Source organism: Apis laboriosa, unplaced genomic scaffold, assembly GCF_014066325.1.
Source record: "Apis laboriosa isolate Shangri-la unplaced genomic scaffold, ASM1406632v1 scaffold4_cov146, whole genome shotgun sequence".
Lineage (NCBI taxonomy): Eukaryota > Metazoa > Arthropoda > Insecta > Hymenoptera > Apidae > Apis > Apis laboriosa.
The window spans coordinates 2,972,654-2,985,942 of NW_025223501.1; the positions used below are offsets into that span (position 1 = coordinate 2,972,654).

Sequence of the window (13,289 nt, forward strand, 5' to 3'; positions counted from 1 at the left end):
ATTGTAAATATTATTGTGAAAGTTTTATATGTTGGTTTATTAAAAAAGCTGTTAACAAAAACAGTTTAAGTTAGGTTAGATTAGATCTATTAAAAAGTTATTAATTCAAACTCAGCTATGAAGAAATTAAACATATTTTTGTTTAACATCAAATTAATTTATGTTAATTTTACTTTAAAATCAAATTAAAAACTCATTTAACTGTTGGTCAATTTAATTGGACTATTTTTAATCTTAATCTGGCCATTAATTATAAACTTGATCAAAACTAACCTAAACTGTTTCGAAAAAAAGCTTTTGTTGATAATTTCTTAATGAACAACGATTGCAAATAAAATCTTCAACAATGTGACATTGATAATATATTAAAAGATCAAAAGATCAGAGAATGATACCTTTTTATAAGTAATTTTCAAAAATAACTCGATTATTTTAAAATTTCCAAAATTAAATTTTATCCAAATTATCGATGACAGAAAGAAATGTATTCTCGAAAATTTTTTCGTTCCAGCACGTATATTCTTTCCAGTATTCTTTTCACTATTTTTGGAAACATCTCATTGTTTTTTCGTGAATTAAATCCGAAAAAATCAAAAACTTTCGCACGGCAGACGTCCAACAAACATATTTACGATTCCACGTTTTCGAAAACTGGCCACTCCTCGCATTTTTCTTTAAAAAATGAAAATAAAATCGTGTCTAGCAAGAAATCTCCTAAATAATTCTCATTCCAGTTCTATTTTCTTTCAAGTATTCCCTCGCTGCAAGCTTCGAAGGAAAGGCGATTGCTTTTGCATATAATCGACTCAAATTTATTAGAATTTATCTCCACGTTCTTTCTTTCTGACTTTTTTATTTCGTTCGAGGTAAAGTTCAATTTACTGATGAAACACATAGTTTTTTCACTTTCCTTTTTTTTTTCACGTCGCTTGTCATTCACGTCACAATTTTCTTTTAACGCACTAAATAATTAAAACGTTCGTTAAAATATTCATGCTCACACACAGTTCGTTAACTTATACGTATTTACAAAGTTCGCACGTTTGTTAAACTTGTTTCAATGTCGTACGAAATAGAGGTTAAAACTCTTGTTTAATTCAAGAGAAAATTTTAAATTTAAAATGGAAAAGTTAGTTTGGGAAAGAAAAGAAAAAAAAATTTAATTATTTTCTTTCTTTTTATGAATTTTAAACAAAGAAAATTTCAACTTAATGTTGTTTGTTTTAATTGAAAAAATAAATTATTAAATGGAATTATATTTTTTTCTGTTTTAATTAATACAAAGTCACGTTCGTATTAGATAACTTTTTGAAAAATCAGATCGATCAATAATTCGAGTTGAAGAATTTCAATTTAATTGGACACTATGCGAATGAAGTGATTCGGTTATTCAATCAAAAATTGCCTGTGATGTAAATGCAGCTCAATAAAATTGAAGAGTCTACTTGAAATTTGTATTTTTTATCTAATTTTTTATCGCTAAAAAATTAAACGAAAGAAAAGATAAATGTTCTTCATGGAACATTAATGCAATATCAGAATCAAATTTAATAAAAAGAAATGAAACATTCTATCACGATATCTTTAGATTAAAACTTACGAAGGAAATTATCTTTTTCAAAATAAAGAGCTAAGAAAAAGAAAAAGAAAGGAAAAGAAAAAGTTATAACGTGAAAATGAAAAAAATTAAATCCTAGAAAATTTTTCTCGTATCGATATTTCACTGCAATTACTTCCATCGAATTGAATCTCATTTCCACTTCAATTTTTAATCAACAAAATATATTTTTATAAAAACAGCAATAAAAGAAAACACGATCGAAACGGGATCGAAATGAAACACGAACACATCAGCACGAAAATTCTTTAGCTTTACGCACTTACACTCTAAAACAAAATTTTCGTTCGAGTCATTCGATTTCAAATTTCTTTATATTCAAAGATAACTGAAGAGAAAAAGACTTTCACTGAGTTCACGATTCACAGAAATAACAATAATCCAATCCTTTACACGGTGACTTCTTCAGAGAATCTGCTTTTATCGTCTAGATTGATGACTATAGCATGCGTTCTCGCATGACCGGATTTACTCTTGCTTTTGTCTCGTTCCCTAACCTCGCTTTTTTTCTCCTCGTGTTTCGTCTCCGTTCCGATATCCTCCGTGGCGGGCCTACCAGAAGTTGAGACAGCAACGTCGTTGGTTCTCATTGGTTTCTTCATCTCGACGGAAACAAGGGCCTCTCTTTCTTTGGACGAGCCTTGATCCACGCCTCTGATTCCGTTCTTTTCCACGCAGGCCTCGCATTTCTTCTCCCCTTTCACTTCCCCACCTAGACATACGTTCGTTCATCCATACGTCATGTGCGCGATTCGCTTGAAGATTTTCGTTAATTGAACGGAAAAACATCGAGTGGCGCGATTGCTTCTTTGTGAAAGGAAAATTTGTGAGAATTTAATTGGTGCATAGACAATTGGTGAGTGATTTGAGTGTATATTATAATATGTATATTATAATATATGGTTCAGTGAGATTTTGAGGTTAGGTTCGATTCGTTCGGTTCATGATTTATATAATAATAATTTTTTTGTCGTGAAAATTAAAATTACGTTTGTAATAAATTATTACCTTTTCTGTCGCCTTTCAAGGAACCTCCAACATCCGTTTCGGCGATTGTTGTAGATCCATTAAGATCGTTCAGTCTCATACTGGAGGAAATCGCCTGGATCGTGGATACCTGCGTTTCGGCTCGATTCGCGGCTTCCTGCATGGCTGCGAGTTTGTTCACCAAATGGTGATTACCGAGCAGAACATTCTTTTCTTTCAAAACTTCTAATTGATTGATGAATCGACGGAATTCCTCCTGAAACATTCCAGAAAAGAAAGAAAGAAAAAAAAAAAAGAAACGTGAGAATAGATCAAACGAGAGATAAGAGAAAATAAGAAATATCTTCTCGTTTTAATTATCGATCAATGTTCAAATCAAGAATTTTAGAATTTTACAATTCTGTTGAATTTTTGTTTGGATGTTTTAGGAAGAAGAGACATTATTCCCAGTTTAGCTGCATCATTGGTAAATCTGATTTTCCGATGTCGATATCATAATTAACGTGGCATGGTGGGCTATTAATCGGCTTTTCACACAATGGATCTCGACGGTTCAACGCCTATTAATCGGTATTTGCCTGCATAGAATGCCGATATATGGGAGCCTTCCAGTACAGCTAAACGCGATTAATCTTAAATAAATTTTTACCTGCAGGTGATGATTTGTAGGAAATAAAATATATGATAATTTAAAATTTTGTCGAAAATTTTCTTTAAAAAAGTTCTCTTCATATTATACTACTCTTAAAACACATTGTAAATCGAAAAATGAGTAGAGTTATAAATAAACGAAATATCACGAAAGATCCATAACATATCCATGATGTGTGAATATTTGTTTAATATTTTATAAGAACAAAAGTGATTTTATTATTTTCGAACTATTTTTTCTTTATTATTTTATTATCACTTTATTTATCATTTATATTCATAAAAAATACAAAAAGAATTTTATTTTATTCGTGTTTGCTCATCATAATTTGAAAAGCTTATATATAGGAGATAGATATAAGGAGCGTGATGACTGTCTAAAAGCAGGGATTTAATATCGTGTATACTAAGGATTGAGAGGAGGAGCATCCGACCTGTAGAGTTTGATAACAGCATATTAGTCGGTCCTATGAAAGGGGAGGCGCAATTAATGGAAGATCAAGTGGTAGCTGGCTCAATAGGCTTTTACTCTGCTATATCTTTGGCCAGGAAGGAAAATAATAAAGCATTCAATAAGGTATGCAAACAAACAAAGGTATGATGTTTATCAGAAATCTTTTGCATTCCATTCTTTTTCAAGAATGAGAATATTTTCAATATAAAAATATTAAAATATTAAATAATATGAATAGTAATATATCTTCATAGTGAAACTATCAATTGAAATATTCTTTGTATTATTTTAAAGAAAGAAATTAATAATTTCTTTTTCTTTTTTTTAAGTTGAGAAATAAAAATTCTTTTGTGTTGGAGAAAATTTTTTTTTGATTAATAAAAAATTGGAATAATAATTTTTCCAATTAACTATTGAAATTAAAAAATTCAAGAATATATATATATATTTTTATAATGATTACTAAAAAATTAGTAAATAAGAAAAAATCTTTTATACGAGTTAGAAATATCATAAGAACAAAGGAGCGGAGAATTTTATTTCTAGAAGAGCTTTTATTTCAGAAAAGAGAAACCTTGCGGAAGATGACGAGCCAGAAAGTCTTTTTCAAGAGCACTTTTTCGTCTTCCATAGTTAAGTAAAAAAAGAAAAAGAAAAAAAAAATTCCTTTCTCTCCGCGGATCTTTGCAACCGAGAAACCCGATATCACGCCCGACGTTTGTGATCCAAGCCGTGAAACGAGCTTCAGAAATTACATCCACCGGAGCCATCACTCCATCGAAACGATCGTGTCAAACAGCAGGTTATAATCAGTGCTCGAATGTCAAAGCGGCCACCAACCGTGGCTTTCAAGTCGACGGAATTCACTTGACTTTTTGCCACGATGTCTTGCCAATTTTTTCTCCCTTGCTCCCCACCAATGACATTTACTCGTCGGAAAGGCAGCCTTTTTCACGCGTCGCCTTTTTATGTAGGCCAGCAATAGCGGTCCAACAATTCGAGGTTAAGAAAGAGAAATCTTTGAAATCAGCGATTTCCATTTCCATTTCCATAGTAATTGTTATTTATATATAGGACGATACTCTCGAGGAATTTTAAATTCAATATTCCTTACTCCTTACGGAGTGATATAGGTTATGTTCGAATTTAATATGAATTCTATCCTGGTTCGTAAATGGTGGTATACGTATTGAGTTGGGAATTTTTTTTTGGAGAGGAAAGAGGGGTGATTGGATCGAAATTGGATTCTTTTCATTGGTATTGGATTTTTCGAGATTTTCGTATTTTGAGTTTCGATGAATATTTACTCGGTTGTGTAAATTCTTCTAAATTCATCGTCGTATTTAACATATTTTAACGTATTAACATTAACAGGCGTGAGAAAATCCAAAAATTTCTAGGTATCTAATAATATTTTTAGGCTTAATCGTTTTTTAAGTTAACCTTCGAATTCATTTGTTTATGAATTATTTATTTTTCATTTTTAATAAAAACATATAAGAACCTAAAAATTTCAAATATTCGATGGACACTCAAATTGGATTGTTTTCGAAAATATCTCATCATGCTTAAGTATTTAAGATTTTATAAGATTTCAAAACTTTGTTAAATAACTCAATTGTTTGTAAAAAATAATTTGAATTTACGAAATTTTTGAAGTTTCGCACATTTTTAAACGTATATCACTTAGTACATTCAATCAAGTGATACATGATGGAATTTTTTTCTTCTATGGTAACTGATGCACATTCGTTCCGAATTTCGTTGCATTCAAAAAACAATTTGAGTTCTCGAAATCTTGGTACTCATAAAATACTTTCAAGGATTAGACCTAATAAAATTTACTAATTATAGTATTCAATATTTACATCATATTCAAAATTCGATCTATAGTTTAATATAAGAAAAATAAAAATCGTAAGATGATTTTTTATACATATGAATTATCTGATTTTAAATATAATAATAATATTGTATATTGATCGATTCTTCACGAAATGACGATCAATAAAAAAAATTAATCTTCCAAGTTTTAGGAGTAGTAGAAGTTTTCGTTTAGTTTCATATAATTTCCAACGATGATATCAGCGTTATAAGACAAAACAACCTGTCCTGAATTCAGTCTTTTAATAAGCTTATAGAAGGTATTAGGTTTACCAGTACAACTTTCATAGCCTCCTTAAATGTCTCTTGAAAACTTCGTTAGAAGAATCTGCTTGTTAAGCGGATTTCTCGAAAGGTTACCATTTATAAAACCCGTAAAATTAAAATAATTATTTTTAACAGCGATCTATGTGCCCGATGCCATTATTGATTTCGAGTTGTTCTAATTTTATAAACAGGAAATTGAAATCTATGAAAATTTATCGAAATATTTCGATCAGAATGGCAGATTCAGAGATTGGAGAATTTTACTTGATTATGAGCAGAATTAAAGATTTACGAATCGTATAATAACGATTCAGATTGGAAATGTTAGGCTCCCATTATCAACTGTTTGACGAATATATAATATTAGGAAAATATTCATTGTCAATACGTATTCTGACACGTTTCAACGTAAAATTAGAATGTATTGATCGATAATGTAATTTCGAATTCATTCGTCATGCTCCTCTTGTCAATAATGTACTAACGTATCAAAATTTTATCCAGGATAAAATTTACTAAGTATCTAATAATTATGAGGTTAGTCAATATATAACAATATATTAAATGAAAATAAAATTTATTTATAACTTGGAAAGTTATCATCAAAAAAGTTAAAACTGTTTTAACGTAATCTATTCTTTCGTTGCTTCATTCCAAAGTTTCATTCTCTTATCTGCTCTTATATCATTATAGTTCATCCAGTCACGAAAATCCAACGAGAATTTATCTGGAACAGGATCTAGAGAAAAGGTGAAAAAAAAAAAAAAAAGAGAAAAAGAGCAACCGATATCTAAAGATACATATATACGTACGTACATACACAGATCACGCGAACGTGCCATTAAAGACATATTTTGACGATGGCTCGAATTCGCTATGGGAATTTAAATCGCACACTGGTGCCCTCTACCTGCTCCTCAATCGTTCACCGATTGTAAAGCAGCACACGTGTGTCCCTATTTCACAGTTCCATATTTCACATTCAATCGACTAGAATCTTGACTCACGAAAAGATAAAGCTTTTTTATATAGTAAGTAATATTTATATAGTTCCATAATTGTAACACACAGGATTAAAGCTAATTTAGGTGGTTAACTTTAGATAATACAATCAATATTAACATAACCTTATTTTCCTCTATCATATTTATATTCATTTACTTAAATATATAATATTTTCAGAATTTGATTAAATTTATTATATTCATTCTCAATAATATTTTCTTTTATACAAACTGCCTTAGTTCTTTTTCATCAATTTTTAAATAGTTCACTTTTCGTTGGTTTATATAAATCATACATCACAATGTGAATTTAAAAGAAGTACATTTCAAAGTAGAAAACTTCAGTCCGTTCGTGTTCAAATTGACCAATTGCGTGTTTCCAATGTATTCATCAGTGTGGCACACCTTCAGTCAATGAAAGTACTAAAACGTATCTCCCAACAATATGAAAGATTGAAAAATTGCTGTAATCAAGTTCCTTCTATTATTTATTACTTATTAAATTCTAATCAATTTGTCTCTAATAAACAAATTTAAATCGCTTATTTAATTAATAAATAAGCCTCGATTAAACATTTTTCTAACCTAACTTTCGTAATCACCTCGATCTCTAGAATCAATCCTCTAAATGTGTTCGATATAGTAACAACCCTTAATGTATTAAGAACACGAATAAGATCAGACCTCTGATAAATCAAAGAAGAAAAATTTTTTTCATTCGGAGTGATACTCGAACAAGGAAAAAAGATCTATTCTAAAAATGAATATAGATCTAATAGAACGGTGGATAAAGATGCTCTTACCGTCGCTCCATCACTTTCATCCGTGAAGTTTCCTTGCTGAAGGGATATCGAGTTTGTCTGATTGCTGGTACCCGGTGGGCGGCTACCTTTCCCTAGAAATTTTCCAGTGGCCCCGGAGTGTTTCGAGTCCTCTTTGCCCCCGCTACGGAACACCATGTAGGCCTGCGTCAAACAACCAGCAAACTTCGTTTATCTCGAAAAATCGTCCAAGTTTCCGTCGATCGTGGCGCCACCTCGAATATTTAATTTTAAAACTTTCTTTATGCTGAAAGATTTCTTTACGAGGAAATACATGAAATAATGAGATATTGACTAAAAATTGTTGAGATATTCTCTCTCTCTCTCTCTCTCTCTCTCTCTCTCTCTCTCTCTTTTTCATTCATCTTTCATTTAAGTTAAGATAAAAATCTTGAGAAATGGAAATTGACACGAGAACTGTACAATAAACTATAGTTTAGATTGGATGTTATTAAATTGTACGAATTTAATATTGAATTTACGAGAGCTTACAGCATTTCTCGATGCTGTACAACTCTATAATTTTCTCTCTAAAGCATTCATCCGTCGAATTAAGCGGTCAGGAATATTAGGTTAGGAAGAAGAGAATTACGAGGAACTGCTTTTGTCCTGTGTTAATATATTCGCCGTAGTTTGCAATTGTTCGTAACAAGGAATGGTGCTTCAGTTCGATAATCAATTAATTACTTTATAAAACAATATATATACACATTATTGTATCTCTCTATAATTATTATTCTATAATTTATTATTATCAAGAAATAAACTTTTTTCTCTTTCTTAACAGTAACAACAAGAATGTTTTTACTCTGCAATGCATAATACTATATTGTATACGCGTTGTNAAAAAAAAAAAAAAAAAAAAAAAAAAACATTTCCTCTTGCGGAAGAGAATTGATAACGTTTACTTGGAAAGGAGGAGTAAGGCGTTTTATATTCAAAGTTCGACTTTAAGTTAAACGACTTTCAATTTTAATGCGCAGAAAAAGAGATGGAGGGGAGAGGAGGGAGGAGGGGAGGGAGATGGTTCGCAGGAACTGCGATTTTTCATCGGCGCCACATCGGCCGGAAATAAATTAGACCACGGCTGTTCGTACACAACTATTTTACAAGTTGCGCCAGCCGTTACTTTCGAATGATCAATATGCAAGCCGTGAGATAAATAAATTTCAACGGGTTAGCCGCAACCTTTAGGATTCGCGTCCCGCCAGGAGCGGTTGCCATTTGTCACGCACCGTTTGAAAACGCGAATGAAAATACGAAGAAAAAAAAAAAAAAAACAGGGATCGATTCGATCTTACCTTGCTGCCGAATATGAGGCAGAGAAGCAACGTGACCGTGAGCTGGGTGTGACAGAAAAATATCACGTACAATAAATCCGGATTGGCTGGTGACTGCAAGAACAACCTGTAAACCGGAAACATCCCTCTGAATGTAGTTTTCTCTGCAGTGATGTGATAAACTTCATGTGAACAGTTTATGCGAATCGTGTAAAATTTTTTTGATATTTTTTTCTTACAGTAAAATGTTTCGTAATATTTTTTTGAATTTTATTGGATTTTTTTTTTTTTTTTTTTAATTATATTTTCCCTCAAGAAAGGAATCAAATTTGGACAATTTTAGTTTAATTTTTCGTATATTTTCTCATGTTTCGATATTTCCAAGAAGAAGTTTCTTGGAATGCGAACAATCATCTTCTAACGGTCCAGTTAAATTCTACGAATCCTATTTTTCCTCAGAGTTGATAAAACATTTCGATACAAATTGACGTCCATTTCTGCGAGAAAATTACTCTGTTTTTCCTTCTCAGAAAGATACACAATACATGTTGTATGTGTAGTGGTAGTGAGAGTTAAAAATTCTGGATAACAAGAAAAAGAAAAACAAGAGAATAAATAGAGAGAAAGAGTCTATTATAGAATATAGATCCTAATTGAATGGCACTTGTGTAGGGCGTATGCGCATTATATCAAGTAGTAGTATAATGTTATAGTCAGACTCAGTACAGTGTCACAAATGATAATCAAGTATAGATATATAGCCAGGCTAATAGTATAGACAATATTAATATAGATTAATAGAAAGACATTGCTATTGATATAAATATAATAATACAAGCGTGATATAAGATCATTTGACAGAAAAATAGTATAATTGTTATAAAAAAGTAAAAAAAAAAAGTATAAATATATTATATTATACTAGATTATGAAATTGAATGACTTAAACTTTTTAACAAAGGAATAACTTGTTGGAAAGTTTTAGTATTGAAATTTATAAATTGTTTTTTTTAGATAATCAGAAATGTTTTAAAAATTATGGTAATAATGTTACAGTGTCTATGATTATTTTCAAATTAATTAATTCTTTAATAATATTACTCGAGAATCAAATAAATTAATTTTAAGAAACTGTAATAAAACAAATATTGAAGAAATTTAACAATTTTCATTTTTATTAAAGAAGTTTATTCATTTATCACTCAATTATGGGCTTATTAAAAATTAATTCTTGTCCTATCTTAAATCCCATTTCTCAATTAATCATTCTTCAGTTTCCTCACATTCATTATAGATTTACATAATTAGATTACACATAATCTTAATCTCAGATGTTTGAATAATTTGCATTAACATCATCACATATCCGCTCCAAGGATTCCACTTCCTTTACACGACTGGATGTGTTAATATATGATGTTTTACCAAGGGAATTCCAACTCCAAGGAGAGAATCTTCAATCTTGGTAATCTTTCTGTACTGTTCCTTCACACGTATATTATAATCAAAACATAATTCCTTGATCCAGATTGAATCCAAATTGAGATCCATTGATGTTCTGTTAATCTTGCATCAAATCCTTCTGCTATAATATAAAAAGAAACCATTTGATCATTATCACTCAAGAAACAATTATAAATATCATAAAATCTTTTCTTTGAGATATATCCATGGTTACCTCCGTTTCACAATGGCATCATCTGTTACAACCTGATGGCTGTTAATATTTAGAAAGCAATTTTTAGTGGGTCCAGGCTGCTTTATTGCTTTCCAATTGCGAACCGCAATACATAAAATACTAACTATTGTAAATTATCTGAAAGTTTCACAACCACCATATGGGCTTTCACGGTACAAAGAGGCGGAATTTATCTTCTCCCCTCTCTTCGAATTTCTCGAATCTGCTCGCGGTTTGTTAAAATACAGTTCATACAGCAAGATGGCTGCTTACATCATTTTGCACCATCTTCACTTTCACCTTCGTGGCTTCGCGTGCCGCTTCAATTAATTATAATCAAGTTCTTCAAACGAAAGCATCACTTTCAATGGATGGATCTCGTTGTCCTTTTTTTTTTCTTGAATAAAGATTATTCAAAGATTATTTGACACGAAGAATAGCGTTGAAATAGCGTTTAATGAGCTTCTCTCTCTCTCTATTCTTCTTTCATTAACTCTCTATTGCATTCCGTTCTCAATTGGGGACTTAAATTTCAAAGATGTGTTCCCGCAGTGGATGCAAAATACGTACAGAGATGTAATAATTGTACATAATAATAATAATAAAATTTTAATTGACTACACTCATTTTTTTAACTAGACTAGACAGCCATATATATTTTTTTCAACTCGTCGTTCAAAAATTCATGCAATTAAAAACAATTATCTGGAGTTTATTGGCCTATTTAAATTAGACATATATTTGATTTTCAGATTTTTTTTTTACTGCTTTTTTTTCATTCCTCGTCTATTATTATTAATTTCAACCATTGACCAATAGGAGATCTTAATTATCGCTGAATTATTCGAATCTCTCGATCGAACCAGGCTTTCCATTTATACGATTTATCTTTTGTTTATCAACATTAAACGCTCCTCCTTTCCATCTTCCCATTTTCCATAATTAAATATTCCTTTCTCCGTCGATTATTCGTCGCCTTTTATATAATTAGCAACGGACAAAGCATTCGTTAACGAATATTCAAAATTCAAAAAAAAAAAAAAAATTCATTCCATTTATTTTACTTCCCTCGAAATCGATTTCTTTTTTTTTTTTTATCCCCTCTTCTACTCATATAAATTAAATTTCTAATGTATAATATATACGAGTATCAAAGAAAGCAAACTCTTCTCCACCTTCGAAAAATGTTTGATTTCGATTGAATTCGAAGAAAATTGTTTTCGAAAGGTTATGCGAGTTCTTCGGGTTAACATTATTTATGCGGAGCGTGTACAGTGGCATCGAGGCATAATAGGTTCCGGTGTTCTGCTCCAGTTCGCGACACGGGCACGGACGTGAGGGGTGTATCCGAGAGCGATGGATACATTATTAAAATTAACGATTCGTATGTTGCCAGTTTCGCGGAACAGAGAATATTCGACGAGCATTAAATCCGATGACGTTTTCGCGTGATCGCGTCGTGTACACGGATACACTATACTGTCCATTCACATTTCGTTCGAGCGTTTGACAGGTGAAAATTTTATTCGAATTATAATAATGGAGATAATCGGAAGAAAGACTCGGAATCCTATTAATTTTTCGGGCGGAAAAATTTAATTATGGAAAATAGGGACGAACGTTGATAAACTTTTATAATAATCTCTCGAAATGAAAAACGAATGCAAATTTTTATTATTAATCTTGTTTTGACACGCGTATCCGCGTTTCATTTCGGCTTGTCTACTTTCCAGCGTACGGTAATGTAGGTCGTCCTGTGATGCCATCAATCAGCAGAATTTTTTTTTTTCTTTTTATACGTACATACACACACAGTAATTACACCTTTCACGCCACGAACGCATTTTCGATACTGGGTAGGTTTCTGAATTTACTTTGATAACGGGATTAAATGTACTATCGAGAAGAATTTTTGGATGAAATAAATGAAAAAAAGAATTGTTGAATTTTAATTCGCCCTTCGTTTTATTCTTTCGAATAATTTTCATCACTCACTCATGTATCTATTTTAAGATAGATTTATTTGTCGATGATTGTATTTTCTATCAATGAAGTAACGTTGAGGTTAGGTGGATCAAAAAGTTAAAACGTTGTTAAATTGTTGGCACGTTAATGTTCCGTCTTCTTTTGGATCTTTTATATTAAATAGATACTCACATAGAGACATTGAGGAAGACTGACAATAAAAATTCGTTGTAAATGGCCATCGAGATGAATCGACTCTCGTTAAACTCCGACGGTGTCTTTCTCACCACGATGCACAACCTGATGCCCCATATGAGGAACATAACCTCGACTAGAACAAAAAGAAACAAAATTTTTTTTTCTTCTTTATTAATTGGAATCATCATTTTACAAAAAGTGTTTGTAAGAAGAAAAATTAATTAACAATTGTAATTTCTGTAAAGAATGTGTTATTCCATTTTGGAATTTCCAAATTTGGAAATTCGTTTACACACAGATGTTTTCAACAATAAATTAATTTGTAAAAGAATGAATAAATGAATAGAAATAAAGAATTTTCGTTAGTTTGAGAGGAATTGTTATAGAAATAAAGAATTTTCGTTAGTTTGAGAGGAATTGTTTTGTTCTTGTTTGTACCTCTTTCAAATAGAAATCGTTCTTTGAGGATTGGTGACATGACG

The 13,289-nt window shown here is 31.1% G+C and overlaps 1 protein-coding gene and 1 long non-coding RNA gene across 2 annotated transcripts in view; one reads left to right on the forward strand and one right to left on the reverse strand.

The window, feature by feature from the left end:
- Positions 1–1,686: 1,686 nt before the first annotated feature.
- Positions 1,687–13,289, reverse strand: part of LOC122717283 (probable G-protein coupled receptor 158) — a 149,739-nt gene continuing 138,136 nt past the window's right edge. Inside the window, exons 9-13 of the mRNA XM_043941211.1 lie at positions 12,802–12,940; positions 8,988–9,093; positions 7,669–7,830; positions 2,627–2,861; positions 1,687–2,330 (exon numbers count right to left, since the gene is read on the reverse strand). Of these exons, the coding sequence (XP_043797146.1) occupies positions 2,008–2,330; positions 2,627–2,861; positions 7,669–7,830; positions 8,988–9,093; positions 12,802–12,940 (965 nt within the window). The 3' untranslated portion in view covers positions 1,687–2,007. The remainder of the gene's footprint in view (positions 2,331–2,626; positions 2,862–7,668; positions 7,831–8,987; positions 9,094–12,801; positions 12,941–13,289) is intronic.
- On the forward strand, positions 2,365–3,374 carry LOC122717287. The gene is made up of 3 exons (XR_006347190.1): positions 2,365–2,474; positions 2,647–2,905; positions 3,034–3,374. It is a non-coding gene; the product is annotated as an uncharacterized LOC122717287 (long non-coding RNA).